The sequence below is a fragment of the Nannospalax galili genome, unplaced genomic scaffold (genome assembly GCF_000622305.1).
Source record: "Nannospalax galili isolate Female #2095 unplaced genomic scaffold, S.galili_v1.0 scaffold2378, whole genome shotgun sequence".
In the NCBI taxonomy this organism is placed as follows: Eukaryota; Metazoa; Chordata; class Mammalia; order Rodentia; family Spalacidae; genus Nannospalax; species Nannospalax galili.
In genome coordinates this window covers 60,360-80,468 of record NW_008340540.1, presented here as the reverse complement: position 1 = coordinate 80,468, position 20,109 = coordinate 60,360, and the positions used below count along the sequence as shown (strand labels likewise).

Sequence of the window (20,109 nt, the reverse complement as noted above, 5' to 3'; positions counted from 1 at the left end):
TTGTTTTAACTGCTCTGAACTTCTGTCTCTACTGAGAGACTTCTAGCCAGTATCAAAAACATAGCAAAAAGCTGAGCAGCATGTGTTTATAATCCCAACAGTTGGGAGATAACACGGATCCAAATGCATGGCTTGAGAGAGAAGATTCTAATATAAAAGGATTCATATTTGGGGGTGCTAGCACATGATTGTAATCTCAGTACTTGAGAAGCAGAGGCAGGCTTACAACAAGTTTAAAGCCATCCTGATCTGGCTAGAGTTCCATGCCACCCCATGGCTATACAGTGAGAGTCTATCTCAAAAGCAAAACACAGTAACAAAAAGATTCATATGTAACTATGTCTCTGTGACTAATTATCCAAACTCCATTTTTTAATTTTAGATTCATAAACAATGGAGCTCAGTGATGCAAATTTGCAAACACTAACAGAATATTTGAAGAAAACCCTTGATCCTGATCCTGCCATCAGACGTCCAGGTAAAGACAATAAAAATGCTGTTTTCTGGTTAATTCATTCTTTTTTAAAAATATTTTATTATTTTTATTTTATGTGTATGAGTGTATTGCCTGCATGTAGGTAAGTGCACCCGTGTCGTACAGTGCCCACGGAAGACAGAAGAGGCTGTCAGTTCCCCTGGAACAGCGTGTTTGTAGTTTGTGGTCTGCCGCTTACAGCAGCTACAACACTTGGTGGAGTGTTTTTGGTAAATTCATCTTACTTGACATCTAGTAATTTAGGGATAAAATTACCAGTATGTTTAGAAAGCTTTGGCTTATGAACTTTCTGAAAATTTCATTTAAAGCTTGTGGACTTTAAGAATAGCAAGTAGGGCATGGAGGTTAAGAGTGATTCCTCCAGAGTGATTAACTGAATAAAATCAAGTAATCAGAAATGCTTTATTCTCCTGGTAGTTTTGATTTAATTAATACTAAGAACTAGCATTTCTATATTTTTCTTTCCAAAGTTTGACTAGTTTCCACTTGAAACTTTTAAATGCATAATCTCAACCTTGGATGCTCAGAGTCAGAAGTGAAGAGAAATGAGGGAGTCTGGCCAAGTGGGAATACATGCGCTCATTAAGGGGCAAATAATTGTGTAACTCTGGGGGGATGTAAGTTAGTTTTATGAGGATCAGATTTCCAACTTTGCTTGAAAAATAAATATATTGGGGCTGGAGAGATGGCTCAGCAGTTAAGAAAGAAAAAAAAGAAAAATAAGGATATCAGTGTTAAGTACCCTCATTTTTAAACTGTGGCAAGCAGCTTCAAAATAATTTTTAACAGTGCAAATCAAATGCTACTTCTAGGGGTGCCATAGGTCTTGTGAGCAGTCACTTGATGATTTTTGGTGTTATAATCTGTGAACCAAAAATGCTCCTAACCTGTTTCTTCAGAATTTAATAATCCCATACTAATGGAACACATTCGCATCTAAAGATACAAACACTGGAGACATGAAGAGAGAGATTGTGTATAATAAATAGACTCCTGGATATGTTGATGGTTCTCTCTCTCTCTTTCTCTTCCCCCCTCCCCCCCCCTCCCTTTCTCTCTGGCCTCCACCCCCCAGCAGAATGCACTAGGTTAACAAATCCATGACCCAGAATTGCTGAGTTACTCTCTAGTCCCATCCTATTCTAGAAAAGTCTGTATGGTTCTTGTAATTATGATACAGGGTTATGTAAGGATATTTTCTTTTTAAATTTTATTTATTTTTATTTTATGTGTATGAGTGTATTGCCTGCATGTGTGTAAGTACGCCCATCTTGTGTAGTGCCCTCAGAGGTCAGAAGACAGTGTCCAGATCTCTGGAGTTATGGACAGTTGGTAGCTACCATGTGGGTTCTGGGATTCTAACCCAGGTCCTCTGCAAGAGCAGTCAGTACTCTCTTAACCACTGAGCCATCTCTCCAGCTCCACATAAGACTATTTTCAAGCAAGTATAAAATGATTTGAGCATATCTCCCAGTTATCTTCCTCTTCATTACCCTTCATTCTATATAATGTGTGTGTGTGTGTGTGTGTGTGTGTGTGTGTGTGTGTGTGTGTGTGGTGTGTGTGTGTGGTGTGTGTATCTATGCATGTAGAAAGCCAGGGGTCAGTGTTGGGTGGGTTGAGTGTGAGTGAGTGTGTGTATGTGGTGTGTATATATGTGCATGTGGAAGCCAGAGGTCAATGTTGGATGGGTTGGGGTGTGTGTATGTGTTGTGTGTTTATGTGCATGTGGAGCCAGAAGTCAATGATTTTTGATGTTATAATCTGTGTGAACCAGAAATGTGTGTATGTGTGTATGTGTATCCCCATTTGGCCTCCCATGATTTTAAAAATTAATTAGGGGCTGGAGAGATAGCTCAGCCGTTAAGAACACTGGTTGTTCTTGCAGAAGACCCGGCCTCCACATGGCAGGGAACAACTGTCCATAACTCCAGTTCCAGGGGATCTGACAGCTTCTTCTGACCTTTGCAGGCATTGCACGACATGGGTGCACTTACCTACATGTAGGCAATAGATGCATACATGTAAAATAAAAATAATAAATAAAAATTAAAAAAAATTATTTAATTAATTTTATTTATTTATTTATTTTGTCTTTGTGAGACAGAGTCTCCCTTCAGCCCAGACTGGCCTGGAACTCACTATGTAGAGTAGGCTGGCCATGGTCTCACAGAGATCCACCTGTGTCTGCCTCCCGAGTACTGGGATTAAAGGCATGCACCACCATGCCTGGCAATTTTTATTTATTTTATGTGTATGAGTGTTTTGCCTTACATGTATGTATGCGTACCTGCTGCTGGAGGAAGCCAGAAGAGGGTGTTGGACACCCTGGAAGTGGAGTTAGCGGCACATGGGAGGTCCTGGGAGCTGGACCTGGGTCCTCTGCAAAAACAACCAGTACTCTTTAACTGCTGAGCCATGTCTCCAACCCCTCTGTATAGTATTTTTTTAGACAGAGTATCTGAACTTGGAACTCACCAATTTGGTTAGACTGGCTGGACAGCAAGCCCTAGGGATCTCCTGACTTTACTTAAATAGCACCAGATTATAACCACACTCTACTATACCTAGTTTTTATGTGAGTGCTGGTGATGGGACTCAGGTTTTCGTGCTTGGTGGCAAACACTTTGCCACCAGAGCATTTCCTGGCTAGTCTGTTATTTCTGAGAGGTCACACTGAGGTTGCTGTTAGTGCTTACAGAGGTGATGTACACATGGATAAAGGAAAGTTAATTAATCTTAGAATTTCACAGAAAGCCTATGCTAACACTATTAAGGTTTATTTTTGAAGTGTCTTGTTAAAAAGTGAAGGTGCTAGGGCTGGAGAGATGGCTCAGCGGTTAAGAACACTGGCTGTTCTTGCAGAAGACCCGGCCCCCACATGGCAGCAAACAACTGTCCATAACTCCAGTTCCAGGGGATCTGACAACCTCTTCTGTCCTCCGTAGGCACTGCATGATATGTGTACACTTACCTACATGCAGGCAATACACACATACACATAAAAATAATAAATAAGCTGGGCGTGGTGGCGCACGCCTTTAATCCCAGCACTCGGGAGGCAGAGGCAGGCGGATCTCTGTGAGTTCCAGGCCAGCTGGGGCTGCAGGGAGGCCCTGTCTCAAAAAAACCAAAAAAAAAAAAAACAAAAAAAAAAACTGAAGGTGCTTTGTGACCCCAGAATAGAATGTAGAAAATGAGTGTTTCTGGGAAGCAGATTTCTCAGACTGATGTGAGACTAACTTCAAAGTCAGTCTGTGTGTATTGTCTCTGTCTCTGTCTCTGTCTCTCTCTCTCTCTCTTTCTCTTTGATTTACTTTTATGTGTATGCATGTTTTACCTGTATGTATATATGCATACCATGTGAGTGCAGTGCCTACAGAGGCCAGAAGAATGTGTCAGATCCTCTGGAAGCTACCACATGAGAGCTAGGAACCAAATGTGGGTCCTCTGCAAGAGTAGCTAGTGCTCTTAGCCACTGGGTCATCTGTCCAGTTCCATGCTTTTCTTTCTTTTTGGTGCTAGTGATGGAACCCAAGGTCCTACATATGCTAGACATTCTTTTTTTTTTTTGGTCTTTTTGAGACAGGGTCTCCCTGTAGCCCCAGCTGTCCTGGAACTCATTATGTAGACCAGGCTGGCCTCGAACTCACAGAGATCCGCCTGCCTATGCCTCCCTAGTGCTGGGATCAAAGGCGTGCGCCACCACGCCTGGCCTGACATTCTACATTTTTAATTTTTTTTAAATTATTTTGTTGCCGGGCGTGGTGGCTCACCCCTTTAATCCCAGCACTCAGGAGGCAGAGGCAGGCGGATCTCTGTGAGTTGGAGGCCAGCCTGGTTTCCATGATGAATCCAGGATAGCTGGGGCTATAGCGAGACCCTGTCTCAAAATGACCAAAAAAAAAAAATTATTTTATTTTTATGTGTATGAGTGTTTGTTTACATGTATGTAAGTATATCACATGTGTGAAATGCTCACAAAGGCCAGAAGTGGGTGTCAGGTTCCCTAGAAGTGAAATTATAGATGATTGTTAGCTGCCATGTGGTTGTAGGAACTGAACCCTGGTCCTCTTCGAAAGAGTATCCAGTGCTTTTAAACACTGAGCCATCTGTCAGGCCTACATGTTTATGAAGAGATCTAGACAGAAATTGGGTATTAGATCTATCTCAACTTAAAAGTGTCACTGTGCTCACTTGATTATTGAGATGTAATGGTTATATGGATGAATTGGAAGACTTCTGTGTGTATACTTGTTTAAGTGTGTGCATATGTATTTGAGTGCACGTATGTTTTCATGGAGGCCAGAGGTCAACATCAAATTTCTTCTTTAGTCAGTCTCCACTTTTTGAGGCAGTCTCTTCATTGAACCTGGGACATTGAACCTGGAGCTCTTCCATTAGCTGGGACTACAGGAGGGCACACCCATGATTAACTGTTTACATGGATGCTGGGGATTGGAACTCAGGTCCTTATGCCTTGCTTTCATACTAACTGTACCATCTCCCAGCTCAGAAGACTTTGAAGCTCCTTGGGACTATGCAGAAACATGTCAGTAAACATGTTTGGGGGCAGGTGTTCTACAGTGTATATACCAGTTAGAGCACAACTTTGTGGAGTTTGTTTTCCTTCCACCTTTTTGTGGCTTCTAGGGATAGAGCTCAGGTAATCAGGCTTGTACAAGCACCTTTATCTGCTAAGCCATCTTACTGGCTGTCAGTACAGATATTCTGTAAATTGATGGAAGTTAACATAGAAAAGAATTGACAAGCTTGTGAGAAGAATGCTTCATTGCTGAAGATAAAGCTCTGTTGGGAGAGTGCTTGCCTAGCATGTTTGAAGCTGGAGGTTTGATCCCTCACTGAATAAATCAGACATGGTAGTGCATACCTATAATTCCAGCTTTTGGGAGGGTGAGGCAGGATGATCAGACATGCATAGTCATCTTTGGCTATGTAGTGAGCCTGGCTCTGACTCCTGAGTGCTGGGACTAAAGGTGTGTGCCAACACACCCAGCTTAAGTAGTAAATTCTAAAAAATAAAGCACACTAGTGCTAGACCTTTTCAAAAATATTGAAATGTTAAAATAGATATCTTGAAACTTAAATTAGGAAAAATGACCAAGCATGGTGGGCATGGGTCTGAAGTCCTAGCTCTTAGCAGACTGAGACAGGCAGGTCACTTATGTTCAGTTCAACAGCAGTCTGGGGAATAAAGTGAGATTGAGGGGAAAATGAAGAAGGAAATTAAAAGAAATACTATACCACTTTTCTTGTGACTTGGAAAGCAGGAAATTTATCCTTGAGTGTAATACTGCTTTGAAAGTATGCTGGTAAGTTTTTGGTATAAGTTCACTGCTGGTATTCTGGACAGCTTTGGTTTGATCTGATGAGTGAGGACTAGACTAAAACACCTTGCACTTGATGGGAGCTTCATAGTTGTGTGATCTTAGATGAGCTCACACTACCAGCCTTTATGGGTGATAGTGATACCTTACCTCATGGTTAGTAATATATATTCACATGAATGAACTCATTCATGTTGCTACTAATCCTTTCTAAAATGAGGACAAATATTTAACTTGTATCCTAACATCTACTCTTACTCCTGGGAAGCAGCATCTTCAGATGGGGGAATCATTTGAGCAGGCCATTTCATAGATGGTGAGAATTGGGTGAATTAACAGATGGTAAGGTGATTTGAGAACTGAAGTATTATGTAAATTTCACTGAACATTTTATATATAGAGAAACTAATAGATAAAACAAGTGAGGCTCTTTAGACAAAAGCATCCTAATCTCTTCCCTCCCTTCCTCCCTTCCTCCTTCTCTCTTTTTTTCTTTTTTGAATCTTTTAAAAATTTTTATTATTTTTATTTTATGTGTATGCATGTATTGCCTTCATGTCGGTAAGTGCACCCAAGTCGTGCAATGCCTGTGGAGGTCAGAAGAGGGTGTCGGATCCCCTGGGACTGGAGTTACAGTTAGCTGCCATGTGGGTGCTGGGATTCAAACCCGGGTCTTCTGCAAGAACCACCAATGTTCTTAATCGCTGAGCCATCTCTCCAGCCCCTCTTTTTTGAATATTTAAAGATAGAATAGTTCTTTATGAAAATGGAGTAGAAATATTTTGATTGTAACAGTCCTCTAACATGAAAATTCTTCAACAGCTGAGAAATTTCTGGAATCTGTAGAAGGAAATCAGAATTACCCACTGTTGCTTTTAACATTACTGGAGAAGTCTCAGGACAATGTCATCAAAGTATGTGCTTCAGTGACCTTCAAGAACTATATTAAGAGGAACTGGAGAATTGTGAGTATTTGGGGAATATATAATTAGTGCCCTGTATGCTTATATGGTTTATATACCAGATGGCAAATTAATGATAAATCAGTCCCTTTACCAAAACTCCTGTTCTTTAATTTGAATTCCACATGCTGCAACTTGCCAACTCAGGTTGCCAAAGTGAAGAGAGACCTAGAGACCTCCTATGGGAAGACAGTCTAAGTGAATAATTAAAGTGATTTAAGATGGGCATATTTGATGGTTTCTTTTTTTTAATTATTTTTATTTTATGTGTATGCGTGTGTTGCCTGCATGTAGGTAAGTGCACCGGTGTCATGCAGTGTCCGCAGAGGTCAGAGAGGCTGTCAGAACCCCTGGGACTGAAGTTACGGACAGTTATTAGCTGCCATGTGGGTGCTGGGATTCAAACATGGGTCTTCTGCAAGAACAAGCAGTATTCTTAATTGCTGAGCCATCTCTCCAGCCCCTTGATGGTTTTTTGTTTTTTTTCTTTGTTTTGTTTTGTCTTTTTGAGACAGCGTTTCCCTGTAGCCCCGGCTGGCCTGGAATTTACTTTGTAGATGAGGCTGGCCTTGAACTCACAGAGATCTGCCTGCCTCTGCCTCCCAAGTGCTAGGACGAAAGGCATGCGCCACCACACCCAGCTTTTGATGATTTCTTTAGTCCTGACTTTGGTAGCAGGGTCATGGACAGTTTGGGCAGCACAGTGAAATCCCATCTCAAAAAGAGTAAAATTCAAAGTAATTAACTTGTTTTTTTTTTTTTGAGGCAGGGTCTCCCTGTAGCCCCATCTGGCCTGGAACTCTGGAACTTATCATGTAGACCAGGCTGGCCTTGAACTCACAGAGATCCACCTGCCTCTGCCTCCCCAGTGCTGGGATTAATGGCTTGTACCACCACTCCCAGCTGTTTGTTTTTGAGGCAGGATCTCACTGTGTAGGCCTGACTGGCCTGGAACTCAATGTGTTAAAAGATAGTTATTTTTTTAAAAGCTCAAATATTTATTTAGAATCTTTCTGATTGATCACATAAAAGTTATTAGAATAATAAGTATGGGCCAGAGAGTTGGCTTGGTAGTTAAAGGTACTTGCTACCAAACTGGATAGCCTGAGTTCAATCCCCAGGACCCATGTGGTGAAAGGAGAGAACTGACTTTAAAGTATTGTCTGGGTCTGGAGAGATGATTCAGTGGTTAAGAACACTGGCTGCTCTTGCAGAAGATCCAGGTTCAAATCCCAGTACCCACATGGCAGCTAACAACTGTCTGAAACTCTAGTTCCAGGAGATCCAATACCCTCATCTGTCCTCTACAGGCACTGCACCACATGGGTGCACTTACATACATCCAGGCATAACACTCAAATACATATAATAAAAATATAAAAGTATTGTCTTACAGCTTGTATTATTGGTTAAGTATTGCTGTATGTGGTAAAGAAATGACTGTAAATCTTAGGAAAGTCCATCTCTCCATTTGTAGGCGTGAGAACCTCTTTTTTTATGTTGGGTGGACAGGTAGGAGGGATTTTGAATCAGAGTCTCACTCTGTAGCCCACGTGGTCCTCAAACTCATGAGCAGTGCTCCTTCCTTGGCATCCCAAGTGGTTATCTCTGTCTTGATACATTGAAACATTAAGATGGCCCTGGCTTAAATAGCTTGCTGTCAAGCCTGACAACCTGGAACCCACGGAGTAGAAAGAAAGAGCTGACATCCACAAGTTGTCCTTTGGCCTCAACACAAGTGTACCCCTACACATAAGCATGTGCATACACACACAAACACATAATAAATAAATGTAAAAATAAATAAAAACGTAGGCATGAAAACATCGAGGCTTATACTTTCTTTAGTTATACCCCTAAATGCAGTCACATGGGGTCAAGAAATTTTCATCTTTGACTTAAAGGTAAGAGGTTCAAGCTTTGAAAGATGACTACGATTAGGTAGTATATAGCTATAAAGATTTTAACTACATGTTCTGATTAATTTACATAAATAACTGAAGTCTTTCTCTTTTGGTGGTGCTAGCGATCAAACCCAGGGTTTCATGTAGTCTTAGCAAGTATTTTTCCAGAATATACCCACACCCTAAAACTCAAATTCTTTTATTTAGTTGTTTCTGCTTTTCGTTGTTTTGAGACAAAGATTTCACTATATAGCCCTTGTTTTTTTTTTTTGTTATTTTTTTCAGACACGGTATTGTACAGTCCAGGTGGGCTTAAAATTTACTATGTAGCTCCTGGCACTTCTGCCTCTACTTCCCAAGAGCTGGGATTACAGGTGTGCACCACCATGCCTAATGTATGTGGTACTGGGGATCAAACTTAAGACATTGTTCTTGCTATGCAAATATTCTAACTAAGCTTTGTCCTCCATCCTATGTGCATGTATACATGTACATGTGCTAGGCATGTGCATATATTTAAATACAGGGAGTACATGCATGCCATGTCAGGGTCTCTTGTTTTTCCTCTGCATATGCTACACTGTCTTGAGAGCTTCTATGGACACCTCCCATCTTACATAGGAGCTCTGGGTTTACACTCATGCTGCAAATCACAGTTTTACATGGGTTCTGGGGAATTATTTGAATTCAAGTCCTCATACTTCTGTGGCAAGCATTTATCCCCACTGAGCCATCTTTCTAGCCCTCCCCCTTTTTAAAGTAATTTTTATTGCCGGGCATGGTGGCGCATGCCTTTAATCCCGTACTCGGGAGGCAGAGGCAGGCAGATCTCTATGAGTTCAAGGCCAGCCTGATCTACATAGTGAGTTCCAGGACAGCTGGGGCTACAGGGAGACCCTGTCTCAAAAAAACAAAAAAAAAAAAAAAATTTATTATTATTTTATTATTTTTAATAATGTATGGGTTTGTGCACATGTTCAGTGCTGAAGTTATAGTGGTTGTGAGCTGCTGACATAAATACTGGATATTGAATTCTAGTCCTTTGGAAGGGCAATACACATTTTTAACTGCTGAGCCATCTTTCCTGCTATTTTATTGTAAGTTATTTATTTATATGTTTGTTTATTTTGAGACAGGGTCTCCCTGTAGCAGCACCAGCTGGCCTGAAACTCACTATGTAGACCAAACTAACCTCAATCTCACAGAGCCACCTGCCTCTGCCTCCCAAATGCTGGGATTAAAGGCATGTGCCACCATGTGCATTTTTGTTTTGTTTTGTATAACACAGCCTGGCCTTATAGTCTATAGCCCATCGCTTGTGTGCTGGTATTACAGGTATTCATCATTCATCTCCATTTCCCTATCATAACTGAAACTCTGTTGTTTTTTTTGTTTGTTTTTTTTTTTTTAATAAGACAGGGTCTCCTTGTAGCCCCAGCTGGCCTGGAACGCACAGAGATCTGCATGCCTCTGCCTTCCAAGTGCTGGGACTAAAGGCATGCACCACCACGCCTGGCATGACTGAAATTCTTAATTTGCATCAGCAAGTCAGAGAGCCTCAAAGATTTTTCTGTAAAATACTACATATTAGGGATTGGAGAGATGGCTTAGTGGTTAAAAGCACTGGCTGCTCTTACAGAGGACCCAGGTTCAATTCCCAGCACCCACATGGCAGCCAACAGCTGTCTGTAACGCCATTTCCAGGGTATCCAATACCCTCTTCCGACCTTCATGGGCACTGCATGACATGGTATATCTACCTGCATGCAGGCAATACATTCATACACATAAAATAAAGATAAAAAATATTGCATATTAAATAATTATTTTTAGGAGAGAATGTACTTTTTTTCTTTGAAGTAGACTTGGCCTTTGTTGTTTGTTTGCTTGTTTTTGAGACAGGGTCTCCCTGTAGTCCCAAGCTGTCCTGGAACTCACCATATAGACCAGGCTGGGCTCACAGAGATCCACCTGTCCCTGTCTCTTGAGTGCTGGGATTAAAGGCATGCACCACTACTCCTGGCGACTATTATTTTTATTTTATATGTATGAGTGTTTTGCTTGCATATGTGTTAAGTGCACCTGTGTTGTGCATTGCCCGCGGAGGCCAGAAGAGGGCATTGGATCCCATGGAACTGGAGTTTTGGATGGGTGTTTTATCTGCAATGTGCCTGGGAACCAAACCCAGATCTTCTGGAAGAACAGCAAATGTTCTTTTTTTTTTTTTTTTTTTTTTTTGAGACAGGGTTTCTCTGTAGCCCCAGCTGGCCTGGAACTCACTATGTAGACCCAGGATGGCCTTGAACTCACAGAGATCAGCCTGTCTCTGCCTCCCAAGTGCTGAGATTAAAGGTGTGTGCCACCACGCCAGGCAGCGAATGTTCCACTGTAACCACTGTTGAGCCACCTCCCCAGCTCCAAGAATGTACATTTTGTAAGGAAAGGGCTCATGTTTTTAACCAGATGGTCAAAATCTTACGCCTGTAGGGAGAGAATGAAGAATAGCCCAGGTTTGCATTTCCCTTGATAACCTGGCAAATTGGAGTGAATTATGCATTATCTGCAAACACAGGTAGATATGAATTTGGATATCATGTTATTTTCTCATTGGATGTTTTGCTTTTAGGTTGAAGATGAACCAAACAAGATTTGTGAAGCTGATCGAGTAGCTATTAAAGGCAACATAGTGCATTTGATGCTGAGCAGCCCAGAGCAGATTCAGAAACAGGTAATGGACCCCTATTTCTGGTGGGGGTGAGGTTGGGGCTGGGCTCCTTTATGAAGCTCTCCTAATTAGCTTTTCCTCCCCTAGTTGAGTGATGCTATTAGCATCATTGGCCGAGAAGATTTCCCTCAGAAATGGCCTGACCTGTTAACAGAAATGGTGAATCGCTTTCAGAGTGGAGATTTCCACGTTATCAATGGAGTCCTCCGTACAGCACATTCACTATTTAAAAGGTACTGATGTATAAATTTGTTCCTTTAATATGCTTTTTTTCTATTACATTAATATGACTTTCTGTTTGGTAACTTACTACTCTTTGAATATGAACATCCTTGAGTGATAACGGAAGTCCCTCAGTTCATTATTGTTTCTTGTTAAGCAAAATGTTTATCTCATATTGTCGTATTTCCAGTGACATAATTAGATTACTCTTCATTCCTTTAAAAAGTAAACCTAGACTTCCCTTTGAATTCTATCTAGATATCTTTGACCACCTAAATTGAATAAACAGAAAATTTGTATATTTACCTACTTTCCCTTAACTTTTAGATACCGTCATGAGTTTAAGTCAAACGAGTTATGGACTGAAATTAAGCTTGTCTTGGATGCCTTTGCTTTGCCTTTGACTAATCTCTTTAAGGTATGGAATAATGTCTGAGTAATCATTGAAAATTACCTAGTATTTTTAATTGCTTAAATATTTTTATACATTTTTTGAGAAATTGTTGGAACTTTTTTTTTTAGCTAGAGCAGCATTTCTTAAAAGAATTGCAAGCCTACCCAGAAATGGAGCAGATAGTGTGGACTCCATGCCGGACAAGGATTGAGTTACCAACAGTTTTTAGTCTACTCCCATTTGTGTAGTAATTTAAAAACAAAACCTTAGCTGGGCGCGGTGGCACGCACCTTTAGTCCCAGCACTCAGGAGGCAGAGGCAGGCGGATCTCTGTGAATTCAAGGCCAGCCTGGTCTACATAGCGAGTTCCAGGACAGCTGGGGCTACAGGGAGACCCTGTCTCAAAGAAGACCAAAAAAAACAAACAAAACCTTAACTGTCTGTAGCTCCAGTCCCAGAGGATCTGACAGCCTCCTCTGACCTCCGTGGGCATTGCACGACACGGGTGTATTAAAAAAAAATAAAAGTGAAAAATAAAACCAAACCTAAGCATCAAATATAAATGAATATAGATTTCTAAAGAGAGATTTGACATTTTTACCATATGTGGAATTAATTTACAAAACTTTACAGCACACAGACTACCTTCTTCAACATATTCTTGATCTTTATAAGAATCCTGTAAAATTGGTAAAAATGTCTACCCATTTTTCCAAAGGATTCAGGAACACACAGTTAATAAAAATGAGAGTTGGGCCTCAAACCAACTGATGTTCTGAATATTAATTTGAAATACTACTTTTCTAGAATGTGGCTTTTCACTGAGAATATTATTTCCAGTTTTTAATTTCTAATATTTATTGTTTCCAAATCCCAGAATAAGGCAAGAAACATTGGTGCACATAGTAGGTGTGTGTAAAGTCCATACAGGAATTGTAATGAATACCCATTTTGTCATTTACTACCCATACTCTATACATAATAGGCATTTTGGGAGTGGGATGGGGTAGGGGATAGTCTCCCATAGAACAGGGAGGACAGTTTGAACTTCTGATCCTCCTGTCTCTACCTCCTAAGTGCTAGAGTTAAATGCCTATACTACCCCAACCAGTTTATGTAGTGCTTGAGATCCAACCCTTGGCTCCATGCATGTTCAGCAAGCACTCTGCCAATTGAGCTACATCCTCAGGTCCCCTCCCCTCTTTTTTTCCTTCAAGATTAGATCTTTTTGAGACAGGATCTCTCTGTAGCCCCACCTGACCTGTATCTTGCTATATATTAGATCTTTTTGAGACAGGATCTCTCTGTAGCCCCACCTGACCTGTATCTTGCTATATAGATCAGGTAGACCTTGATCTCAAAAAGATCCTCCTGCCTCTGCCTCCTGAGTGCTGGATCAAAGGCATGTACCACCATACCTGGCCCCAGATTAGGTCTTATGTAATTCATCCTGGCCTTGAATTTGGAATCATCCTGGCTTGGAGTCTCCTGTCTAGAGTACTGGGAGAGTAGGGTTGCCCAACCACACTCAACTAAAACTTCCTTATAAGTGATGGAGTCTGGGTTCTGTACAGATCTCTGGCTTCCCAAACCTAGGCCTGTGCTGTCATACTGCTTTGGTGATGCCCTTCTAGAATCTCAGACTGAAAAGTCAAGACATGCAGAAAGTTGTATGGGTAAACCTCGGTATTACAGCCAGAATGATGCACAGTTGGAAACAATTGAATACCACATGGTAGAGGAATTACTCATTGAGAGCATATAGAAATGGTTCTGTGTAGTATTTATTTGTATGCACATAGATGATTAGAAAGATGTTCAGAGTATTAAAGTTTGGACTTTTTTTTAATAGTGCTTACTACAGTACAATTAAAAATATATACTTTAACTTATTTTTCAGAATCTCTTAAGTGACTATGCTACTATTTAAAGGCCTCATTTGGGAGAAGAAATGAGTAGTCTCAGCATAGTACAAGGCTATTTCACTAAGATGAGTATGCTGGGTTTATGACACACTAAAACCATGTCCCTAAATTCCTTTCCAAGGCCACCATTGAGCTGTGCAGCACCCATGCAAACGATGCCTCTGCCCTGAGGATTCTTTTTTCTTCTTTGATCTTGATCTCAAAATTGTTCTATAGTTTAAACTTTCAGGTAAGTGTCATTTCTTGTCTTAGTATTTATTTTTAAATACACAGTCCACTTGATAAAGACTGCTTTGCCAGCATTGGTTCTGAAAAGAGGAAGGCGTTATTTGTGGTCGGTTGGTTGGTTGGGTTTTTTGTTGTTGTTTTTTTTCTTTTTTGGCCTTTCTCTATTCTTTACCCATCCACAGTTTTATTTACAGTGACTCTTAGAGATGCTAATGAATGGGGAAAGATGGTATTCTCTTGTGTCCAATAAGTGAGAAATTTCATCTCTTAACGCTTCCTTTTTTAAAGTCACCCCTGTACACTATTGTATTAAAGTCATTAACAAATTAGATTTCTGAAACCAGGCATGGTGGTGCACACCTTTAATCCCAGCACTTGGGAGGCAGAGGTAGGCGGATCTTCTCTATGAGTTTCAGGCCAGCTGCAGCTATAGGGAGACCCTGTCTCACAAAAACAAGAAAAAGGGCCTGGAGAGATGGCTCAGCCATTAAGAGCACTGACTGCTCTTGCAGAGAGGACTTGGGTTTGATTGCCAACACCCACATGGTGGCTACAAACTGTCCTTAACTCCAGTTCTAGGGAAATCTGAAGCCCTCCTCTGACCTCCTCTGACCTCCACAGCATTGCAAGATGCAGGTGCACTCACATACATGCAGGCAATACACTCATACACATAAAATAAAAATAATAAATAAAATATTTTTTAAAAACAACAAGAAAAAAATTGTTCTTGGGTCTAAGTAAGAGAACTGAGCAGGTGCTTGCTTCAGTTCCATCCCTAGGACACACGTGGTAGAAAGAGAAAAAGCAACTCCCAGAGGTGACCTCTGACCTTCTATGTGCACATGCTTGTATACACACAAAGAAATTAATAAAATTTATTTTTTTTTAATCTTTTTGATACAGGGTCTCCCTGTAGCCTCAGCTGGCCTGGAACTCACAAGAGATTCACCTGCCTCTGCCTCCCAAGTGCTAGGATTAAAGGCATGCATGACCATGCCTGGCAATAAATTTATTTATTTATTTATTTTTTTTTTTGGTCTTTTTGAGACAGGGTCTCCCTGTAGCCTCAGCTGGCCTGGAACTCACTATGTAGACCAGGCTGGCCTTGAACTCACAGAGATCCGCCTCCCTCTGCCTCCCAAGTGCTGGGATTAAAGGCATGTGCCACCACGCCCAGCTCAATAAATTTAATTTTAAGAATTTTTTTTAAAGAAATTTTATTTCTGGGGCCTTCTTGTTCACTTACAAAGCTACTAATATGAGAGGAGGGTGCCATAGTTTTCATAGGATTACTTGGATAGCCTATCATTGGAGATGAGGCTAAAGTACCAGGCTGTGAAAAGAAGAGCTTAAATTTTTATTTGTGTGTGCATATGCCATATATGTGTGGGTACCTGCAGAGGCCAAAGAGGTTATAACCCTAGAAACTGGAGTTATAGGTGGTTAAAAGACCCTCATATGGGTGCTGGGAACCTAACTTCAGTCCTGTGCAACAGCAGTATGTACTTTAGCCATTAAGCCATCTCTGCAGCAGAAATAGCCCTCCAAATTTTTTTGGGACAGGGTCTCACTATGCAGCCATGGCTGGTCTGGAACTCTTAAGTAGACCAGGCTGACTTGGAATCCACAGAGATTTGCCTCTCTACCCTGAGTGCCTAGTCTAGGGCCTCATCCCTTTTTTTTTTTTTTTTTTTTTGTCTTTTTGAGACAGGGTCTCCTCCTGGAACTCACTGTGTAGACCAGGCTGGCCTCGAACTCACAAAGATCTGCCTGCCTCTGCCTCCCAAGTGCTGCGATTAAAGGCGTGCACCACTATGCTCAGCTCCCCTTTTTTTAAAAGGTTTTATTTGGGGCGGGGGTTGGGGGAATGTATGCTATGTGTCCTTCTATTTTATGTGTATGAGTGTTTTGCCTGCATGCATATAAGTGTGCCATGTCCGTGCAATGTCTGTGGAGACCGCAAAGGGCAGCAAATGCCATGGAACTGGAGTTACTGACAGTTGTAACCTACCATGTAGGTGCCAAGAACCAAACCTAGGTCAGCTACAAGAGCAACCAGTGTTCTTAACCACTGAGCCATCTCTCCAGCCCCTCCGTCTGCTCTTGAATCATTAAGATTCAGAGCTCCAGGACCAAGAAAAGGAGTATTAATTAAGGCACATTTTATTTACCAGGACATAAGAGAAACGGTTTAGCCTTTTCATTGTTTATAGCCAGTACCTGCACTCAAGAAACATTGCATTTGCAGTGTGTTAGGGAGAACATTCCCCAAATGGAAATTGGGTTTGATTAGGTAAAATAGGAAACAAATGGCCCAAAGTGACAGGTCTCACATGAATGTCGAACTGGACAGCAGCTTGAAATATCTTTAATACCTCTGTTTTTGTTTTCAGTTTTTTCCTGTTTTGGATTTTAATTCTGAGAAATCAGGGAAAATGAAGCTCGTTGTCACCATAACTAGGGAAACCTCAGTAAGACAGCTGCATTAGTATGCTATGGAAAACCAGCAGCTGGATAAAATAAGAAGTTGAGGGTCTGAATTGGTGGTCATCTTCTAATCAGTGTAGCAGTTGGAAGGGAAGGGGTGGGGTAGACAAGTTGGTACCAGTGTGCTTTGTAAGGACATGCTTCCTACAGTCCTTATATACCTGGAGGTAAGAGATTTAGAGTGAGGCAACAAGTTGCAGGCATATGATTGATAATGAAGGTATATGAAGGCAGGACAGAAGTCTGGTTGAATGTGTCAGTTGTCACAGATGAAATAGAATTTTTGCAGTAGGTAATTGTTCAGATTGAAAAACCTAGTCCTGAGACTACAGGCATGTGTCAAGTGTTTGACCTAGTGGGGAAATTTATTAAAATCATGTATTAATTTTAATCAAAAGTCTCAAGTCCATGATTATTCTTTAGGATCTCCCTGAGTTTTTTGAAGATAATATGGAAACTTGGATGAACAATTTTCATACCCTCTTGACATTGGATAATAAGCTTCTACAAACTGATGTAAGTTTTTGTTTTGTTTTGTTTTTGGGTGGAGGGTCTTTTTGAAACAGGGTCTCCCTGTAGCCCCAGCTGACCTGGAACTCGCTATGTAGACCAGGTTGGTCTGAAATCACAGGCGAGATCCACCTGCCTCTGCCTCCCGAGTGCTGGGATTAAAGGAGTGTGCCATTATGCCCAGCCCTGATGTAAGTATATAAAATACTAAGTAGTCTTTTTCCTTCGTTAAGAATTATTTTGGGATAGAGATTAAATTCAGTGGCAGAATATTTGCTTAATATGCACAGGTCTTGGGTTCAAAATTGTACATATTTACTCTGGAAACTTAACCTTCCTTAGATTGATAATAGATAAAATTCCTCAAATATAAGTAATATTTGACTTTGTAATATGAAAAAAAAAAATCTTATTATGGGCCTGTCTTCAGTCATAATATACACAGATAAAGCCATTACATTATTGAAAGTAAAGCTGTAGAACCAGACGTGGTAGTGCATGCCTGTAATCTACACCAAGCACCATTGACACAGGAGTTCAGTGCCATTTTCAGCTACATAGTGAGTTGGAGGCCAGTCTGGACTGCATGTGACCCTTTATTATAAAACTATAAAAAGATTCAGCAAGAAGAACTGGAGGTTGAAGAATAAGTTCAAGGCCAGTCTACATTAAGAAAAGGGGAAAAGAAAAGCTTTGAGAATTACTGTCAGTGATTAATAACACTTCCACTATTTACTTACTTAGGATTAATTACTTAATAAAAATCTTAAAAAATTAAAATTATAGTAAAGTTTGCCTTTAATTATTTATTTATTTATTTATTTATTTATTTATGTATTTATGTATTTATTTAAAGACAAATAGATTGATGGTGGCACAGATGTAGTATGTACTAATTGATTTGGATTTAAATTTTAAATAGCCCTGGAAGGATTATATACTTGCCCTCTTTGTTTATGGTATCCTTAAAGTCATGTGTTTGAGTGTTCTCTTTTTCTCTTGTGAGGATGAAGAGGAAGCGGGCTTATTGGAGCTTTTAAAATCCCAGATTTGTGATAATGCTGCGCTTTATGCACAAAAGTATGATGAAGAATTTCAGCGGTACTTGCCTCGTTTTGTCACAGCCATCTGGAATTTACTAGTTACAACAGGTCAAGAGGTTAAATATGATTTGGTAAGATGATGATAGAGACAAGAATATATTCCTGCCCTGTATCAGACAAAAAGTAAACTGGCGTGGGGGCTGGAGAGGTGACTTAGCTGTTAAGAGCACTTGCTGCTTTTGCAGAAGACCCAGTTTCAGTTCCCAGCACCCCTATCAGACAGCTCACAACTCCCTGTAACTCCAGTTTCAGGATGGTCTGATACCCTCTACTGGTGTCCTGGACATGCCTCTGCTGGCATGCCATGGACATGTTGTCTATACCTTCATGGCAGGCAAACACTCATACACATAAGTAAATCTTTAATAAAAAACAAATTGGTTTTGCTTTTAAATATATTGTCATTGTGTTTTATTTCAGTTGGTAAGTAATGCAATTCAGTTTCTGGCTTCAGTTTGTGAGAGACCTCATTATAAGAATCTGTTTGAGGACCAGAACACACTGACAAGCATCTGTGAAAAGGTTATTGTACCTAATATGGAATTTAGAGGTAATTATGGCAAAACAGAAGGGTTTTCAGGGGAGAAAAGGCTCAGTGTTTCAAATGTGCTAACTGGGAAGATGGACTTTGTGGTGCATACCTGTAATCCCAGCACGTGGAGGTGGAAGCAGGAGATAAGGAGTTCAAGGCCAGCAATATAAATTTAGTGTCTTCTTTTGATTGTAAGATCTAATTTTTTTATTATCAAGTCAAACTTGTTGCAGGTAATTTATTGCTTTCTAAACCATGGCAGAAAATGTAGCATCTGTAAAATGGGTGCTGCTGTATACTGTAGGGTTTTTTTTTTTTTCATAAAAATATTGGGGAATAGAATCTCTGATTATTGAAATTGCTTGACTTTAGTGTTTGATGTTTCACCAAGGCAAATAGCTGTTTTTATTTTTTTATTTATTATTTTGGTCTTTTTGAGACAGGGTCTCCCTGTAGCCCCAGCTGGCCTGGAATTCACAGAGGTCCACCTGCCTCTGCCTCCCAAGTGCTGGCATCAGAGGCATACGCCACCATGCCTGGTTGAGGAATAGGACTTTATTCTGATATCGTCTACTTGTTTTGTCACTGAATGAATTTATCAAATAATGGTGAATATAATTAGGTTGTTTATTTTCATATCCTTACTGGCAAAATAGAAAGTATTTCTAGACTGATCCCAGGCAGTCACCTTGAAAGTTGGAGGTAAAAGTAAGTTAGTTGTGGGGCCCTCTCCTTTACAGCTGTAATTTGCCTAATGCTAACTTTCTGTGGTGTTTGCTGCTGTATTTAGTAATTACAAGGATCTGAAGTAGTAATGGGAAAGAATGTTTCCTGGTAAAACCAAGCAGTTCTGCCTCTTCTGGTTGTTCAGGTATAGAATATGATGGCTTATGTTTTCTTAAATTATCAACTTTCTTTGTAGCTGCTGATGAAGAAGCATTTGAAGATAATTCAGAGGAGTATATAAGAAGAGATCTGGAAGGATCTGGTAGGTCTTTAGGTTTTTGGTTAAATAGTCTCTTAGCAAGCCAATTTTAAGGCCAGTTTCTTTCTAGGAAATGTGGGGAGGTATAGGTAAGAGTCATTTCAGTTTGCTTTTATTAACATTTTCCTTCTTTAACTTGTACATCTCCTTTTTGGTTTGTTTGTTTGTTTTGAGGCAGGATCTCCATGTAGACCATACTGGCCTTGAACTCACAGAGATCTACCTGCCTCTGTCTCCCAAGTGCTGGGATTAAAAGGCATGCACCACCATGCCTGGCAACTTCTA

At 40.5% G+C, this 20,109-nt stretch overlaps 1 protein-coding gene across 2 annotated transcripts in view; it reads left to right on the top strand.

The window, feature by feature from the left end:
• Cse1l (chromosome segregation 1 like) overlaps nucleotides 1–20,109 on the top strand; it is a 44,210-nt gene that overhangs the window by 7,065 nt on the left and 17,036 nt on the right. For both annotated transcript variants that reach the window (XM_008835573.3, XM_029564727.1), the window contains 10 exons: nucleotides 383–478; nucleotides 6,667–6,809; nucleotides 11,337–11,438; nucleotides 11,523–11,668; nucleotides 11,985–12,075; nucleotides 14,098–14,205; nucleotides 17,118–17,210; nucleotides 18,211–18,378; nucleotides 18,728–18,857; nucleotides 19,762–19,827. In XM_008835573.3, coding sequence (XP_008833795.1) covers nucleotides 394–478; nucleotides 6,667–6,809; nucleotides 11,337–11,438; nucleotides 11,523–11,668; nucleotides 11,985–12,075; nucleotides 14,098–14,205; nucleotides 17,118–17,210; nucleotides 18,211–18,378; nucleotides 18,728–18,857; nucleotides 19,762–19,827 — 1,132 coding nt within the window. In that variant the 5' untranslated portion in view covers nucleotides 383–393. The remainder of the gene's footprint in view (nucleotides 1–382; nucleotides 479–6,666; nucleotides 6,810–11,336; nucleotides 11,439–11,522; nucleotides 11,669–11,984; nucleotides 12,076–14,097; nucleotides 14,206–17,117; nucleotides 17,211–18,210; nucleotides 18,379–18,727; nucleotides 18,858–19,761; nucleotides 19,828–20,109) is intronic.